General features: G+C 37.3%; 1 protein-coding gene across 1 annotated transcript in view; it reads left to right on the plus strand.

Annotated features, from left to right (window-relative positions):
• The window catches only part of GPR158 (G protein-coupled receptor 158), a gene marked incomplete at its 5' end in the record, with an annotated part of 186,052 nt that overhangs the window by 88,950 nt on the left and 78,161 nt on the right, over nucleotides 1-18,941 (plus strand). Inside the window, one exon of the mRNA XM_005423894.3 lies at nucleotides 15,666-15,734. Within this exon, the coding sequence (XP_005423951.2) occupies nucleotides 15,666-15,734 (69 nt within the window). The remainder of the gene's footprint in view (nucleotides 1-15,665; nucleotides 15,735-18,941) is intronic.

Below are 18,941 nucleotides of genomic sequence, written 5' to 3' on the forward strand. Positions count from 1 at the left end.
GTACTGCAAGCTGGGCTTTATTTCTTTTTCACACACCACAATATTGATTGTTTTATAGGCAATATTTATATTTTCTCACAAGCAAGTTGCGAAATAGTTTTCACTTTTGCACTTGTACACTTGCATATGTTCTCATATAGATATCTGCTACAATAAAAAGATGTATCTTTATTAGACATAACACAGAAATCTTCTATTTCACAAAACCTGCTAGTGATGAATAGCACATTTTTACATTTGTGATGGTTAGTTGGTTTTCCAAAGTAGTCTATGAATAAAGAAACACATGGAATCTCAATCTTTAATGCCAAAGCAATACTGAAGCAGCATATACACATCTTTTGTTGTCTCTGAAGTGTTTTTCAGTCATTAGGAAAAAGTTTGTGCTTTTTTTTTTCCAGATCTCCTCTTACCATTGGTAATCATGACATATGAATGAGTAAGAATCAGTCATAAAACAAAGCATTCTTTTTCTTTCTCCCTGAAAGAAAAAGTATGCCTTTGCGACATTGCCTTTCATTCAGTTGACCAGAGATGGATTCAGTCACAGTTTTGGTACCTTACAGGAAAGTTAACTTTTCTTTAAATGTGTATCTCACAAGGAAAAGGGAAGGAAATGAGACAAAATAAATAATATGGTGATTAACAAACCTTTCCATTATGATTGATGTTTTCAAGGAATGGAAACTGATGGATTTTTCATTGCTTTTCATGTCATTCAGTTGAGTTTTTCTTGGATATTCCTTTAGTGTTTTTTATCTTGTTGGTACAGCGTGAAAAAGATCTTGTGTGTTTACCATGACATGAGAAGTGGTATGAAGGGCAAACATACTGAGAACAATGAGTATTTGCATAAGAAAACTGCTGGTTACATTGGGAAATGACAGAAATTTGGAGCGAAGGAAGAAAACTACTAGCTTACTATGTATTCTCTACCAAGGAGGTAAAATCATGAAAATGAAAGAACACATATTGAAGTATATTCAAAATATCTGCCCTTTTGAGAATTTCCAACTGTTAGTGAAGCAAACCACAATTAGGTTAGTATATATGTCTGTGATTAAAGTTGCTGTGTTAAACTGCTCATTTCCATTGTGCTGTGTGGGAGTCGGAGAAGAGCATATCTTTCGATTCTCTCCCACGTGTAGCACTACAATATTCAAATGGTTGCAAAAAATAGTTTTAATGCAACATTTTAACAGAAAGAACAGCATACTGCTACTATATCAAGAAGCAAACTTCAAAGTGTTCAAGGGAGCAAAAGATGGGGGTTGAAAATAAAAGATGTTAAATTAAAGCCCTTTCAGTGCTGAAAGGAATGAAGATACATGACATTTTGATCCGTCTGTTGATCAGTAAAATCAGAAGGTAAATGGGATCAAATTACCTCTTTAGTAAAAGTGACTACAGAAGACTTCTCAATGCTTGTGCTTCATGGGGACTCCTGGTAATTACTGCCTTCAAAAAACTAAGGTCCTGAAAAGTTAAGGTCTGCCAACAGAAAGCACTGGGAAAGAAAAACCCCAGGCATCTCAGCAGTGATATATAATAATTCACAAAAAGAATGATAAAGGTCCATAATTGTCTTGTCATTTCCATCATAAGCATCCTTCAGCTTATGATGGAAGTGACAAGACATTTTTTGTCCTAAAAAAGATCATGTATCAGTAAGAGCAGAGAGAGATCGTAAGTATTTTAGGGAAGTGAAGAAATATCTCAGCTATTCAGATCACACTGGTTTTACTTTTTATGACCAAGAAATGCTTACAGTGGAAAATTGCCACAGCCTGGTTTTGTCAACAGTGTGGAATATATGTGAGATCCAAGGCAGTTGCTGAAAGCCCAACCACAGGTGAAAGATGGAGCCCTGCACTGCCACAGAGCACAGCCATGAGAACAGAGACCTTTTTGACAATTACTGCCAAGTGTTACTGACAAAATGTGATAATACACCTTTCATTTTGACAGATCATTATTACTCACCTAGGCCATAATAATAAGACTCTACAGAGTACCTGGTAAATACCAGCTTGTGAATTCCCACTCAGATCTTGACAAAATGAATGGTAATAAATAGGCAAAGCCTATAGCAAGCCAGAAGACTGGCTTTTAAAAGCCAGGCTTCTCTTTGGAGGGACTTCTACAAATCTCTGAAGTTTTAAGTCTCATCTTCTAGAACTTCTTAAGGTTCCTCTGAAGAATCCTCTTCAGACTTCTATCTAGAAAACTGCCAAACTATTTATTGTGCAATAAGTTTACATTAAGAGCAGTAGAGGAGCAATGGACTTTCACACATGGAAATTCAGAGTAATGGTAATAAATAACAAAACTTCTGGGTCTATGGGCAAATGTGGGAAGTGGGCTTTTGTGAGAATGTGATGCCCTACAAATGTATTTGTAGCTCTGTGAAGGAGGATTTTGAGCATGTGGATATGAGAGCACTTTTTCCAAGGTCTGCCACCAAAAGCTCTTAAAATTTTGGTCTCAAGGGTCTAGGTGAGCTGCACTATTTATAGGTAACCAAGGTGTGGCTTGGGGGTATCACTAGAGGGTTTAAGGATCAAGGGATCTCTCAAATGTTCAAGGAATCTCTCAAATGTCTTTAAAAAAAGAAGTAGTTGCATTACAAAACTTTTAGTTGCTTTATGTCACTCACTGGCAAAGAATGTTACAGATCCCAAACTATAAAGCAATTCAGATAGGAAGGAATCATGGAAGATATTTCTCTGTATATATACATATATATCTTTCTATATATGTTTTTATATTTTTGGATGTTTAAACACAGCGGTTTTGGTGAAATATCTGGTGCTTCAAGGTCATAATTTTATTGTTGGAAACTAGGAGGATAGATCAGGAAGGATCACTGTGTGCTTCTTTAATAATGCAGCACAGGCCATGAAGTGAGGTAGGACACTAGATTCTAAACCAGAATATCTTTTATTCTCTTGGCAAAGCGTCATTAAGTTAGATTTCATGTCTCTTCTTGAAAACTTTGTAATTACTCATGTAGATTTGCACATTTGATAGGTGACAGAACAAAATTCAACTTGTTCTTCCAAAATACAGTTGATCCAAACTACTGGTACCACTGAGCAATATGACCATTGCTAACCTGTAAATGTAAGTGCACAATAGTGACTTCAGCAGTCGTCGGAATTGGCCAAAAGAGCAGAATGCAATGGCAAAAAGATACTGTGACAAAGCTTTGATCAGTGCTGTGGAATTCTTTTGAGGCTTTGTCAAACACAGGTGAAAGTGACTCAGCAGCCCTGAGATCAGCTCAGCAGTAATGTTATTTAACTGCAAGAGTCGTAACTGGAGAAAGTCACAGGCAGAAAAGGTGGCCCATTGCCAAGAGAAGGAAGAACTCCAAAACGATAAGAACACAAAAAAATCTGGAAGAAGGCACAGAAGGAGTAGCAGAAGCTAAACCACTAGTGAAAAGATTTGTAGGGGAGTAAATGGGGGAAATGTGCCGAACAAAGAGAAAAGAGGAAAAATTATTCATAGCTAATACAGAAGGGAAATCAGATGTATGGATCACTTCAAAGAAGTCTTTCCTGTGGACAGCCCTTGTGCCGATCAGTAGTGAAAGCTGGAAGCCATGAACCTGGTATTGACGCAAGGTGCAAGAGGCTCAAAAACTCAAGGGAGATGAAAATTTGTGAAATTCCATCAGAAAAGCTGACAGCACCAGTTTAATGCCACTGAGGGAATTGTGTGATGACGCCTGGGAAAAAGAGATCTTTCCTCAATAGTGAAAATGTTAGAATTCTATTTTGACTACTCTGACAGAATGATTTTCCTGAATATGACCTGGGAAGATGGTGAGGCTTCTGCAGTGTCAGAGAAGGAAAGGGACACTGCAAAACAAGGAACAGGCTTAGTGCTGTTGATAGTTGTGTTATGTGTCTTAGAGAAGTCTTACAGACTTGCAATCTCCTTGCAGGGGAGTCTATGAAGGAACAGGCTCCTCTTATTCCCTTGGTTGTCAAAGACTTTGACAAAGTTTGAGGATGAGGATCTTGCAGAACAACTTTCAGCCTTACTCATGGCTGCACACAGAGGTACAAAACATTCTCTGAGTTGAACAACTAAGGAACAAAACAGCTCAAGGTGATACTAGCAAACATCTTTATGTGCTGTGGCATTATTATTGATTTAATAATGCAAACATCACTACAAAAAACACATCCAAGAAGTATGAGGCTAAGCTAACAAAAGTAGCTGTTTAGACAAGGACAGAAATCATATTAAAACAAATATTCTCAAAAATGAGAAGCTGAACAGTGATTTTGTAAGAAAAAGCATCAACAGAATGGTAGAATTCATCTGTGCAAACAGTGCTGTGTGGACCAAGGGAGAGCTCAAACAGGGAATGACCAACTGCAGCATTGATTACATACAGCGTTAGGGTAGCAAAGCTGCTGGAAAGAAACGGAACATTTAAATAACTATGAATGAAAATCAGATTTTTTAACATTTTAGACTTAACATAGGGCTAGAAATCTACCAGAGCCTTAGAGAAAACCAGCTGTGTTGTAATCATGTTTTTGTTAAAGTAGTGGACTATGGAAGGACATTACCTGCCAAAAACCTAAAAGGCTCATCAGTTATAAAGCTGCCTTTTCAAATGAATGGGAAAGAAGAGCTGAAAATAACTGACCTTTGCACAGCAGCCTTCCACCTCAAACAGGGAGCTTTGGGTAGAATACAACTGCTGGGAGGAATTGTAAGTGCCCTTAAGAAATGCCAAGAACCTCTACTGGCAAAGAGAACACAGAAGTTGATCTCAGCCATAGAGTGGAAGACATTAATTGCTACTTTGTGATGAAGGAGAGATGAGAATGTGCTGCCAGCCTTGACTCATGCTAGACCTTTTCAGAAGGGTCTTGTTTGCTGGGAATTCTCATTCAGATCAATGCTAAAGGCTTCAAAGTAGTTGCACTAAAGCCAAACTATTTTGCTCTCATCTCACCACCTTGTGGTGCTGCCAGGGTCTGGATATAGGGGAACAGAGAGCAAGCATGAGGATCTGGGCTTTCCATCTTCCTGCTACACCTGTGGCCAGAGTCTCTAGATGTAAATCCAGCATGTCAAGGTAAAATTGTAGCAGTGAGCACACTTGGAAGAGGTTGTTTTCAGCTCTGAAAAATAGTGGAAAAAATGCTTAGAGTTCAACGCAGTAATTTGGAATGGTGTTATCATATGGCATTAGCAATGATGGACTGTGATAGAGCCCATTGGAATGAAGGGCTTTGCCCTGTTCAAGACCATTTCCAATCTCAAATATTGGAAATTTTAAACTAAATGACGTTTTATTGTGCTGGTCTTCTCCACCCCTACCCTCTCCAACCCCCCTTTTATGAACATTTGGGAACTGTTGGAAATACAGAAATATAAATACTTTTAATGAGAGGAAGAAAATATACATCTTGAACACCAATCAAGGTAAATGCAGTTAACAGGACCATATGCCTAATCATCAACAGGAATAAATAATTTTCCCTCTCTTGAGGGCAGTGTAGCAAATAATAGCTACAGACTGTTTTAATATGGTTTTTATTCTGTCAAATACAGATTTTCATTTTGGAGTTCAGGGTGGCTAGATACACTCTGTCACCACTATCCCATTTTTTATTTAGTGTAAATGTATTTAAGTGTTCTGCTAAATATGATTTCAAAACTGTGAAGATATTCCCTAAGCAGTGCAATTTTAAATACTGCACAGAACTGCACATAGATGGAAAGGCAACATGCAAATTTATGCCATAGTTCCCCTTTCTAATATTGAGAAATCAAGAATGTCTTTTCTCCCTTACTGCAGCCGCAATAGGATACAGTAATTCAGAATGAGGTAATCACAGGCTATTGATGTGTGATACATCTTTAAATATTAAAGCATGCTGGCTTTGCAAACATACCTCTTTTTCTGATGTAAATCAGCCAATCCTTTTTCCTTGGTTTTTTTTTACTCCACAGTGGCATCTTGATGTGCTTATGCCTGGATGGTTTTCATCTTTGGTGCACATTCTGCTTTTTTCTCCCTAGACAACAATTTCTGACATTTCAGCTGAAGTGGAAACTTGATAGAGGGAAGATTTTGCACAGATGGAGCAGCTGCCTTTACATGCTGTGCTGGTGGCATACCTGATAGTTCACTCAGCATATACACATTCTGTGCAGTGCATTAGACACCCTTTCTTCATCCTGTCCTAGGGTGAGAACCTTGTTTCTTGTGCTTTCTTGGGAAGTTTATTGTAGTCTTCAGGTGTGCAGGTTAAAAGGCATTGCTGATGTTGTTTTCAAAACTGTTGTTTTTAGTGGAATTCTCATTTCCTTTATTTGCATGTCCCTTCCCATTTTTCTGTGTAGTTAAGATGTGCCTTTAGGGGTGCTGTACGTTCTTAATTCCCACGTAACTAACTGAAGAGTGCCATATTGGCAAGATAAGAAGTGGAGGGACCATTAGCCTGCAGCAGCAGTTGAGTCTCAGGGAGGATGTTCTGGCTGCTGGAGTTCCCAAAAACAGTAGGCACGGCTGCAGTGTTTGCAGGATATTGTGTGTATTCACTTCATAAGACCAAAAGTTTCACATGAATATGAATTTGCATTTAATACACAGTTTAGAGGCATCAAGTACTTGTGAATAGAAAAATAAATTACAGACACTTTAGGCCTAATGAAAACTGAAGTGTGAAGAAACTAAAGATCTAGATATGAAATATGTTCGTTGATTTCAGTTCAGCCTCATAAAGAAGAGCTAATGAGAAGAGCAGGATGGTAGGAAGCAAAAAAAAAAAAGTGCTCTAGATAGAGTCTACTCCTAATGGACAAGGTAGGTCATAAAATGGCTTTTCATTGATACTCAGCCGTAGCTCTAAGGATTCAAAAGCTGCAATCTTCTCTGTATAGCTTTGTGTCTACAAAGTTGAATTGCACAACAACTTAGGGGGCCCATCTGGAAAACATTCATGGTTTTTCGAGGAGTGTACTGCCTTCAAAGTGATGTCAATCAGCCATGGATTGTGACACATTTGCTCCAGTTTGACATTGAAACAGATTCCTTGCCTTTGCTTTCTTAATGTTTTGCTGCATAAGATCCCCCCTGTGAATCATTGCTACCTTCTGTTCTACCAATATTCAACAAAACTCTGCAACACAGAGCCCCAAATTCAAATGAATGGAGCTGGTAGTGCACTTTCAGTGTAGGGTGCTGGCAAGGATTTAGCTGTCAACAAAGAAAAAGCTGTGGCAGCCTTGAAGGCCTATGTTCATTTAATTCTATTACACTTTGATTTCACTTTAAAAATAAATTATGAAAAATTAAGTAATTGAATGCTTGAATTCCAGGAAATATTTTCCAACAATGACAACTATTTTGAAAATGAAACATTTTCCAACAATGGTAACTCTCATAGAAGAGTTTTTCCAAGGTTGTTTCAGAGTCATCAATTAAACTGAGCAAACTGCTAAGGTTTTTGCTTGTCTTCATATGTATTGCCCTTATGGAGTGTCTGGGTAGACTGAATGGCCTGTCACATGGTAATAAGCTTTCCCCACTGATTCTTTGATGCAGTAACTTCAGGACAGTTGCGTTTATCTGAGGTTTCATCTGGGCTCCTGAATGGGCATTTACAGATTTGCTGGGAAGAGATTTCCTATCATGTCAGCAGAATAACAGCGACATTATTTATTTATCCTGCTATTTGTCTTGGAGTTATATCCTGCTGTGAACCTTCCTTGTACAATCAATAGCAATAGCAAAGTCCCTGGTGGCTTCATGAGGTCTTTGGCATGCCTCCCTCTCCAAGAGAAGACTTATGTCTGAAGCAGACCTTTCTTTTTGTTTTAAGGGTCCAGTAATAAGACCCCATTTTGATGTTGAAAAACCAATTTAACTAAGAAGAAGCTCTTATGAAGATTAGAAAATAGGGTTTTTTAGAAGTTTTACCCAGAGAGAAGAAAGAAGTAACATAAATTAAGAAACGGAAAGAAAACACCAGGAAAAAAATGTAACATGAGAACTTTCAAATAGTAGAAATAAAACTGTATTGGAAACCTTATTCTAGGAAAAGTCTTGCAATTTTTACTGCATATTTGTAAATGCAAAACTTGTAGTTAATGGTAGAGTGTTCAGAGAAACTTTGTGCTGTTTTTAATATTTTGGTTGTTTGGTTGGTTTTGCCTATATTGTGTGGTACAAGTTGAACACAGATCACTCAGACTAAAACATATTCGTGTTCTTCATTCTGTTCTTCATTTCTTTGGGTAAAAGTTGAAGGTTTTTAGGAGCAGGCTCATGCTGTCAGCTTCTCATTAGAACTTTGTGCTATGAACACAGTCACATTGCTATTGCCTTCCTTGTCAGAGCCGTGCCTCCCCTGTCTGGAATAAAATCATGACATTTTTCTCTGCCATCTTCTCATCAACTTCAATATAGCAGAAAAGAAACCTTGATCTCCTCCTGCTTCCCCCTAGGACATCCCAGCTACTCCTTTTCATAGTTACTGTAGCAACCTGCTTGTTACCAAAGGTCATTTTGAACTCTGGAGATCTCTGTGTCTCTGGCTATGTCTAAGCTGAACTCCTTCTGAGCTGAACTCCTCCTGAGCTCCCTTTTAATAATGTTTTCTGCCAGTCTGCAGCCTTGTTTGTTGTCTCAGCTTGGTGTTTTGTGTCTTGACTATTGCCATGTCCTTTCAGCTGGCAGATGCAGTCACAGCTCCTGTCTGTTTGGAATGATGCTGCCCATGATTTACTGCTCTGCCACTTTCTGCTGTCCTTGTTGCATCTCCCTCTAGATATAATACATGAGCTGTGTATCTCTGGGTTTTTTTCAGCTCCCACATGAGCTTTTTTCTGTCTCCTAATTGAAAAAAAATGTCTGCTATTTCTTTGATGCAGAAGTGTCAACACCAGCCTCACCTTTTCCAAAAAACATCCCTTGTTCCCTTTTCCAAAAAAACACCCCTTGTTCCCTTCATACTTTCCTCATGCTTGGTGGAGGCTTTTTGAGAACATCCCCTGCTCTCCATATCATGTCTTCAGATTCAAGTGCTGACAAAGTATTTAACTTAGAGTGGGATAATGATAGGCTGGGACTAACTACTAATTGCTAGTTCTGCAATGTGATATTGCCTTGTTGTTCCATTGCTCTTCTCATCTGCCCTGATCCATGTGCTGCCCCTTGTCTTAAACTCCTAACTTTGTGCAGATAGCACAGCCCTTTTCACGAATTCCTTGTGCAGGGTCTGCACTAACATGAGACTTCCCTGGGGCTGGGCCTTTCAACAAAACATTGTAAGGAAGAATAATTAAGTTATGCATAGCAGTATTTCCTTCAAAAACAAATATGCTTTTATTTCAGTGAAACATACATTCCATGATCTAAACTTAATGAGGGATTACTTAATAAATTCTGAAGAGCTGAAAAATCTCACCCTTTTTGGGATTAGGATTTCTCAGATGCAATCATAAGGTATTCATTTGGAGTGGTTTAGCACTTGGCTCTTGTAAAGTAAAAGTGAATAACATAAACTGAAGTTGGATTTCAAACCTTCCAAAGTATGAGGTTTTGACTAATCTGAAATTATTATAAAGATTTTCATCTATAGTTAACTGGCCTTCTAAGTCATGAAAATAATGAGAATTTTTTTACCTCAATCAGATTTATTCTAACACTTCTCACATCCTTTTCAGTTTGTTTCCTCTGAGATGTTATGAATCTTGAACTTTGCAGTCAGGTTGGTTTTTTATCCTTTTACCATAAACTGTTTATTTCTGTGTGATTGAACTACAGTTTATACAGATGATTTTATTGAGCTGTGGTTTATCTTCTGTAATAGGTGAGGCCACGTTGAATAAGAAAGCTGAAATTTAGTTCAGGTATTCTGAAGCTATTCATAAACATACTGAGCCCTGCCTCCTGCTCCTGAAATTTGGTTTCCTATTTCACCAGATTTTTCATGTTTTCAATTTAATCTCTTGGTGATTCAGTGATTAATCAATATTAGAGTGCATTTTATTCTTGAAAGTAATGTATTTGGATCTTCATTTAATTTCTGTGTTAATTGAATGCAAACCTAGTGAAACAGACACTTTAAGTGATCCAGATTTTTGATGATTGTCATTGTACATATTCATCTTTTGAATTAACCATAAAGCTGTGAATAGACTGAAATTGAACTTAGGTGTTTACCTCATTACTGATTTTCTTTAATGTGTATATTCACCACTATTTGAGGAGAAGCAGATGTCTTTATCTAAGCAGTATGTCCCCAAGGAAGGAATTTCTGCCCTTATAGGAAAAGATGGCCCTGGGACATTAACCATTTTTATTGTGAGGGTTCTTCACCAGCAAATACTGTTTTCTCAAATGTATGTCTTGTAGGTAGTGCAACTTAGATTCAGCAATGTCCATGTTTCTAAATGCAGAACACCATACCTTCATCATGATTTATCTCATCAGATTTCGTTACTCGTATAACAGAAAGGATGAAGGGCCACATGAATTGAAAAATTAAATATTTGGGGATTTCTTGGATGCCTGAAATCTGGTGTACTTGTAATGAAATTGCTTTATGATTGATGGTCTTTGCTTTTCCTGACTTTTTTTTCAAGTAAAAAGTTAATTTAATAATTATATTCTGTTTGAGCTCAGCTATAACTAGTAATAGAAAAGAAAATTGACCTTCATGTAAGTCTTTTTCAAAGACTTGAAAGGGAAAGGAGAGAACATGAGGATTATATTTATTTGGTTTAGGAATACTGCACAAAACCTGCAAATGCCAGAAAATTCTGACAATTTATCAGTACAGTATAAGTGGCAACCCATAACTGTAGGACTGTTTTTGGAAAATTGGCTTTGGCTGTGAGTATTTCTGCACTGTATTATATTAGGAGGCTATGATTCAGATAGATGAAAAGTATTAGTGTGATGAAAGGTTGAGCAGGACACACAATTTCCTCTTCGTTATTTTGCAGAGAAATTTTCAAAAGAGATTTAACTTTCTCTCCCTTGAATTGAAGAGTTTTTCCTGCAGTTAACTGGAATGATTTGTTTGAATTTTGTACGTCAACCAACAATAATAAAATTAAAGCAAACCGTGTTACGGACATTTACGTTTTCATGGGGAGTAGTCCTAATCAATCCCTGAGTTTATTATCAAGACAATAAATAACTTATGACGCTACTGTTATAGGGTACTAACTGAGGATTCAGAGGACTCCTTCCAGTTGTTTTCATGCCCATTCTTTAGTCCCCAGTACTCCTCTTCCAGGTGTGAACAGTATTAGGTTGCCCACCACAATGAAATGTAATTCCACTCTTTTCTGCAGCTCCTGATATCAGTGTCTGGGAACTGGAAGTCCAACTTCTGTTTCTTAACAAAAGAGCCAAACATCTTGCTACTGCTCAGCCTTGGGGACAGAAAGAAGAATCTGTGCAGTCTATTTCTTAAAAGTAAACTTGAATTGAGATAAAATTAATGAAACTTAGTTTTTCCACACAGCTCTTTCACTAAGAAAGATAACAATGTCTTTGTGTTTGGGAAAAGTTATATGGAATAAGTCAGAGGAAAAAGGTTCAATGGGCTTTAGAAAAACAGCTCATGGAAGTCAAGACAAAAATATAGTCATACTGGAAGAAAATTAATTTGTTGGGAGGTGTATTTTAGTAAGAGAAGCAACTGGTAATAAAACATTTCAGACCATGTATTTTCAACTTGTCACAAATCTCTTCTCACTTCTTTAAATTAATAGAATAAAAGAACCACCTGTACCAGGAATAAAAAGAATTTGAACAGGAAGGGTTTTCAGAGAAGTAAGAGACAGATTTGGGAATACAGTCCTGTAAGGTCCCATCACATCTCCCATTTCCTCACGTGCAGAATGGGATGGATCTGCCAGACCTGCACCACCAGGCTCCTCCTGGAGCGCTGCAGAGCGAGCACATTGCTTTCACATCCACCTTTAGCTGCACTTTTTATTGCACTTCTTTTGAGACAATTTACATAGAAATTTTTCTAGTCACCTCAAATATATCAGCTTAGCAGAGCAGAGCAAACCTGTGCCCATTCTCTGTATTTCCTTCCTTCTCTACCATTCTGTCGTGTATTCATATGTGCTTACACATGGAGTGTAGATACACTTTCCAGTTTAATAAATATGAATGTATTCAAAGTTGAGATTGAAGAAGTGTATCTGATTTTTTTTTTCTCCAATGGTTTCTGATATGCTTTATTTATCTGAAAGGCTACCTCACATTCTGGTGAAACCACCTTTGTAAAAGGAAATTTTCTGTAAGTCACAACCCTCTTTGGTCATTGTTTTTATTACAGAAGTGGCAGAACTGTTTAACAAAAGTGAAAAAAATCAAAATATGCCAACCTTTTCCTCTCACTAGGTTTCCATGGTGCCATGCTCATATAATACACAGTGACATGTGGCCCTGGAGAAACCTGCAGTCTTCCTAGACTGACACCAAAAGTCTACAGTTAATTCAGTTCAGTTAATAGTTAATTCAGTATTACGCAATGTAACCAATACAGGATGACTTTAATTTTTTTCTCTTTTTTTTTTCTCCACTATGAAAATACCCTGACACTCATATCACTGATTTATGTGATGACATACAGGAATTCAGTGCTAATTAATACTGTTGTATTTCCTGGATTGCTTAGGACCACAGACAGTTGAAATGCAATCTCTTCTGTGCTTGTTTATACATCAATTCAGCTTTTGTTTTGTTATGCTTGATGCAACTTGGGCAGCTACACTTTTTAAAATTTCCCTCATGCAAATAATTATTTAACATTTATTTATGACCCTTTAGCAGTGGCCAAGAGGCATGTATGACTTTCCTTTCTTAATGCGATTTTTAACAGAAATGGTGTTACTGTCTGAGATTCAAAGATAAGGAATGACTGTTTATCTCAAAGGCTGCTAATGTGGCATGGATAGAATGGATGGATGGAAGACTGAGCAAATCCCAAGGCATGAATCAGTCCTTCACAAACAGTACTCTTTGCAGACCTAGATAAGTGAATGGTATGGATAGCTAAGTATGAAAGTTGGTATGAAGCAAAAAGAAAATAAATTGCAGTATTACTTAGGTGTCAGCAATGTGTAACCATTGAGTGAGACAAGGAAATCCAGAAAGGACAGTTCTACTGACACAAATAAGTAAAGATAGAAATGAAACCCTGAATGGGAGAACAACACACAAAATGGCAATAAACAAACTGAACACAAGAAGAACAGCCAGAGAAATAAATAAATAAAATCAAAATAAGTGCTAAGAAGCAAGACAGATGCAAAACACCCCAAGCAGCTGTTAAAAATGAAAAGAAAAAAAAAAAAGAAAAAACATGCAAACATTACATTCAAGTGGAAGAAATTCCCAGTGCATGAAATTTCAGGGCTGTGTCCTTGAATGCCCTCATTTCTGTGAATTCCATTGGAGAATTTTGTTTGTGCAGCCTGTATAGGTGGGCACTGGCTGGTGGAGACTTCAGGCAATCATTGGTTTCCTTTCTTTCATTGATTTTCTTAAAGGAGGAAGGAGCAAAGGTTTTTTCCTGAGGTGTGTGGGCATATTCACTGCTGTGTATGTTGCAGATGCCCATAAAGTGAAGCATTTGTGATCCTGCCCCCAGCCGTGCCTTAGGGACCCATACTCGCAAAGTGGAAGATTCAGCTTTCGGTGGAAACACTGTTACTCACAGACTTCTGGAAATACCTGTATTTTTAGTAAATTAATTTTGAAACATTCTACTTTAGTTTGGTTGCCTTCTCTTTAGTTAATCCCTGTTTTTAAAGTTTCAGTGCTGGATAATTTTTTCTTCCTGGACTTCTTGGGCTGTAGTGGTCATTACAGAAGAAATAAAAATACTTTTAAATCAAGGATTAAAATAACTCTTTTTATTTACAGTAGAGAAAACCAACCATTTCAAAAATGTAATTAGGGAGAATTCTTATACTTCATTTTACAATCTGTTTTTTTATTTTCTCTACACTTATGTAAAAATAGTTGTACTATTTTGTATTGGAAGTTTGGAGGTTTTCTTCATCCTTGTGAATAGCACTCATCTCTGCTAGAATGTATATTCCATTTGCCAAGGAATCCTGTTTAGAAGAGCAGTGATATCTGTAAACATTAGGTGAAACCCCCTGCTCTCCTGGTACCAAAGACTGAGGTGAAAGTATAGTCAAAACCTTTGGATTCAAAGTCAAAAGGGGCTTGGATTCAAGCCCTTTTTGAATTCCATCATTGCTCTGGAAGCCACACTTCTTTTAGGGCAGGAGGCAGAATAGATAGAATTCACAGAGAACAGTCCCTACCAGAACACAGGTGAGAAGAAATAATGGGATAATTTATTGTTCTGGAAGAAGAGCTGGAAATGCTGAAGTTTTTTGTCCCAGCATAATCTTATGGTCATGCTGCCCAGAAACAAGCTTGGTAAGAAAAGACTGATTAGGATAGGAAAGGCCTGTTTAGAAAAGAATGTCTACATGAGAGTTAAATGCATTCTAGATGTTTTACATAATTTTCGTCTTCTCTATATGGAACTCAGTTGCTTTGTTGGTCATTCTGGTATATAGGGATGCTTTGTACATAATAAGAAAAGAAAATATTCTTTAGTGGTTTGAGTATTTTTCAGTCATGAGAGACATGAGCTCACTGATCTCTACCTTGTATGATATTGGAGCCACTCATGGAAGGGAGGGCACTGGCATGATAAACAGCATTATCCCACCTCTCAGGATCTGCTTCTCATTGGCCTCTTCCCTTATGTGACTCAAACCCAGCTTCTTGCTAAACTAAGGTTGATTTGTCGTGGTCATCCACTGGTGCTCACAGCCTCTGCACCTGGGCTGAACCTCACACATATCAGCAAAGCACTCCTACTTTGGCAGTGCTTGATTCTGAGTCATTAACCCTCAACTTAACATTTCAGTTTCTCACAAGTGTTGATGTTTTGTCTCTAAGATAAGGCACAGTTGCACTGTACATAAATCATCAAACTTATTGGAATACACTTTGTATTAGGAAAAATAATTGATTTTTTTTTAATTTTAAGATTTGAGAAAACTATTTGGGTTTTCTTAACCAACAAGTGGTGAGGAAATGGCATAGTATTTTACAATCCTGACAAGTTAATGAATCAACATCTTTGTACAAAAATTTTGGGGAAAGTAGATGCACTTACAGTCTAAGAACACACTCTATATTCAGTAAAGTTGTAGATTATTCATACTTATTATGGAAACTAAGTCATTAATATTAAATAAGCAAAAATATTCTAGGGACTTCTTGAAATTTAAACAATGCAGAACAAATTCTATGGCTAAATTCATGTCTATAATTCCCATGATCCCTAAGTCTTGACACTTGAGAACAAATTTAGCAATCTCAAATCATATTCAGGTAATGTCTGTTGAATAGTACTTAACATAGGAAAAAGATGTTTTAAATTTAACTTTGTAAAACACAACCATTGTAATGGGTGTGTGATTTAAAGAGTGTGGAGCATGCAAGCATGGCAGACAGCTTAATAAACATTACTGTGGAAGTGACATTGACAAAAGTGAAGGTACCTTTATGAAAATGACACACAGAGAGAATTTTCTAATATTTTGTGTTGGTTTTTGTCTTCTAGAGTATCAGGGCTTCGGGGCTGGTGCTGCTGGAAACCATTCTTTTTGGATCACTTCTTCTGTACTTCCCAGTAAGTCAAAATATTACCTTAAAAAATAATAATATCCTTGTCGATGTTTTAAAACACTGTATGAATTACTCTGGTGAAAATATAAATGTAAAAACTATTTATTAATTATTAGTTTAATCTGAGTACAAAATGTGCTGTGCTTTTCAAATATTCTTAAAAACACTCAAATGTTTTACTATATTTGTAATAATTCTCCATTTTCAATTTGGTAAAAGTTGCCAGTGGTTTAATTGGAAGATTTTGGGTGTTCTGGATTAAGATGAGATTTTGCTTTGAAAGACAATACCTCTCTGATCTATGGTATGGGGGGAAAAAAAAGAAGGTATGTAAAAGGAAGACACTGATTATACCAAATATTTCCCTGGAATGTAGTATAAATGAGATTAATTATTTCAGTGCATTACTGGCATTTATTTTAATGTTTCCAAAGGTATGTGGCATCTTCAACACCCTGTCTTTGGGAAAATTAATTGGCATTTTTCCCTCTAAGTGGAAAAAAAAGTAATTTCATAGTCACATGAGAAATATACCACAAAACTCATAGAAATATGTGTCCATTCTCTTTTGAAAAGTCCCAGAAAAGCTGAGTTTGTTAATTTCCACACAAACCCAAAATAATGACTGGATAAAGCAAGACATCAAAGTGTGTATTGAACAAAGTTGATAGAAGGCATGCAGGTTGGGAGACAATCAGAAATGGAGTTGTGCACTATTTGAAAATATGTTTATGTTCTCAGAATATTTTGTGCTTCTACAGACCATCATGTAGTTACTGAAAGATGAGCTGGATTACAAAACTCTTCAGTAGCTGCAGAACAAGTAGAAAACAAACTGCAGTAGAATGTGTGAAGAATACTATAAATAAACACAAACCCTAGTGGAATTTTTATACATTCTTTTTTGAGTCGTGTGGGCCTTTCAAGTTCTAAAGAAAAAGTGTGTGCATTTGTAGGATGGTTTTATGTATTTTTTCATCCTTCACTTTGCAGAAGTCATGGAAATTAAAGTTTTTGTTTTTTTTCATGTTGGACAAAAGTTTTTTGCAACTTGCAATAAATACATCTCCCATGGGTTTTCAGAGCTTCTTTCATATTTCTTTTCAGTGAACAGAACAGAAAGCCCAGGCACTGCTTCCTCAGCTGGTGCTGTGGAGCATTTACAGAAATTCATGGCATAAAGCATTATGCAAGGGGTTTCCTTCCATGGCTGTCTCTGCTTTGCTTTCTGAGAGAACCCTGGGCCAGGTTGGCTTCCCCAGGCAGGTGCCCAGTTAGAACCACTCAGTGACTGTACAGCCCCAGCTCCAAAGGGTGAGGAGCCTCATCATAGCCCATCAGAATTGTGTCTGCAGTCTGCTCACCTGTCACCCATCCTTCAGTTCATTTCCCAGTTCTTGTCTTGGTTCTCCATTTGTTGTGCTTCATGAAGGACAAACATCCTTTAGTGCCTGGCTTCAGGTGCTCAGCACCTGGGACACTGAGAAATTGCTGGAAAAAGACTTCTCTCAGCAGGTGACTGGAAGGACAGTGGTGTTGGATGCAAGAGCTGGTGACCATCCACAACCTTTAAACGCAGAGCGAGAAGAAAGGAAGTGGTCCTGGGAGGGAGCAGTTCAATAACCCAAGCGTCCCCTCAGCTCTTCACTGACATTTAAGCCCCTTTTTCTTTTTCACTGACATTAAGGATGTTTAATGTACAATGAGTACAAAATGACAGTTTGACATATTATGAGGAAAAAATTTTTTGCTGGTAATTGCTGAGTAGCCCATCCCAGATGGGATGTAGATACTTGACCAGAGTTGGTCTTTCTGTGCAAAAATCAAGCTCCTACTATATAAAACTGACCACTGAGAACACATTCTATTGGAAATGAATAAGTAGAGTGTAAGACTTGGCTTCTCTCTTCTAGCAGTTTTATGTTCCCACGCTCTTTGCTGGGGCACTCTTCTTTCTTATACAGGGAATTACTAATCAGGCTGTTACTCCTACAGACTTGGGAAAAAGAAAGAGAGCAATTTTATCATTTCTATTTTGAAGGTTTTAGGGGAGGTCCTTTGCATTTTCAGACAGAGAAATTAATCCTGATTTCACCAACCAGAAAAATATGGTTTTGTAAAATCAAAGAAGATCAGAAAGATCAGCTTTCCAATATCTCTATCCCTCAATTAACTGCAAGGAATCAATTTCTGATTCAGGGCAAGACAGTGAAACAGTAAATGTGTGAAAGCTATAAGGCATAGTCTTTTTAAGAAAGAAAAGCTGCAAGGTGTGAATTATGAGGGGTGGGTCCTTGGAATGTGAACTCTTGATGTTTTGCTGTACATGGACAGAATCTAAATGTGCTCACCTGCTTATTGTCTGGGAAAGGAGCACAAAGCAGAGAAGAATGACACAAGAAAGAAAACCCAAGCTTTGAAAGAATCTTGTTTTCACCAGCTGACATTCACACACATTGTCATTCATAGTAGGGTGTAGAGCATATATTATCAGTATATGTGTTGGTCATAAGTCATGTACCTGCAAAGCAGATTTTATTTTTCCTGGGTCATATTTATTTACCCCTTCATGTTATTTGGTGGTTTTATTTGCTTTCAAGAAGAATTGGGAATATTTTGTGACCTAGAGATGTGGTTAAAGATGTGCCCAGACGTCATTGTTTCAGCTATTTGATTTGGTCCTCATTTTATGCTAGAGAAGTACATTAGAGCTCTAAGACTAGTTAATATAGATCTCACATCTTATACGCCCAAATTAGGCTGTGTTTTCCACAGATCATGTGAAATGTGATTTAAAGTATGGAATGAAGTTCATAATGCAGTTCATTACCACTGCAGTAGGATGTTGTCTTTTAACACAAGGCTGTTTTCCTTTGGTATTATCTCTTCTTCTATTGTGATTTGGAATGTAAAACTAAAAAGCTTTGCTTTCACAATCAACCAAGTGTGGAATTACACAGCTTGGCTTAGTGCATGTAACAATGTAAAGATACTTAGGGATGGCATTTCAGTTCTAAATAACTGAAATCTCTATTCATTTGGGGATTCAGTGCAAAATTACACTCTTGTTTAAAAAATAAAATCCCCTTAGATTTCCTCTGCACTGCTTTAAGTCTTTGGCATCCTTGTTCTCCACTCTTCTACACTTCCCTAATTCTTTTTTTCTAGATCTGTTTACTCAGTCTGGCTCGGATTGTTTTGAGAGCCTTCA

This window comes from Geospiza fortis, unplaced genomic scaffold (genome assembly GCF_000277835.1).
Source record: "Geospiza fortis unplaced genomic scaffold, GeoFor_1.0 scaffold75, whole genome shotgun sequence".
NCBI lineage: Eukaryota > Metazoa > Chordata > Aves > Passeriformes > Thraupidae > Geospiza > Geospiza fortis.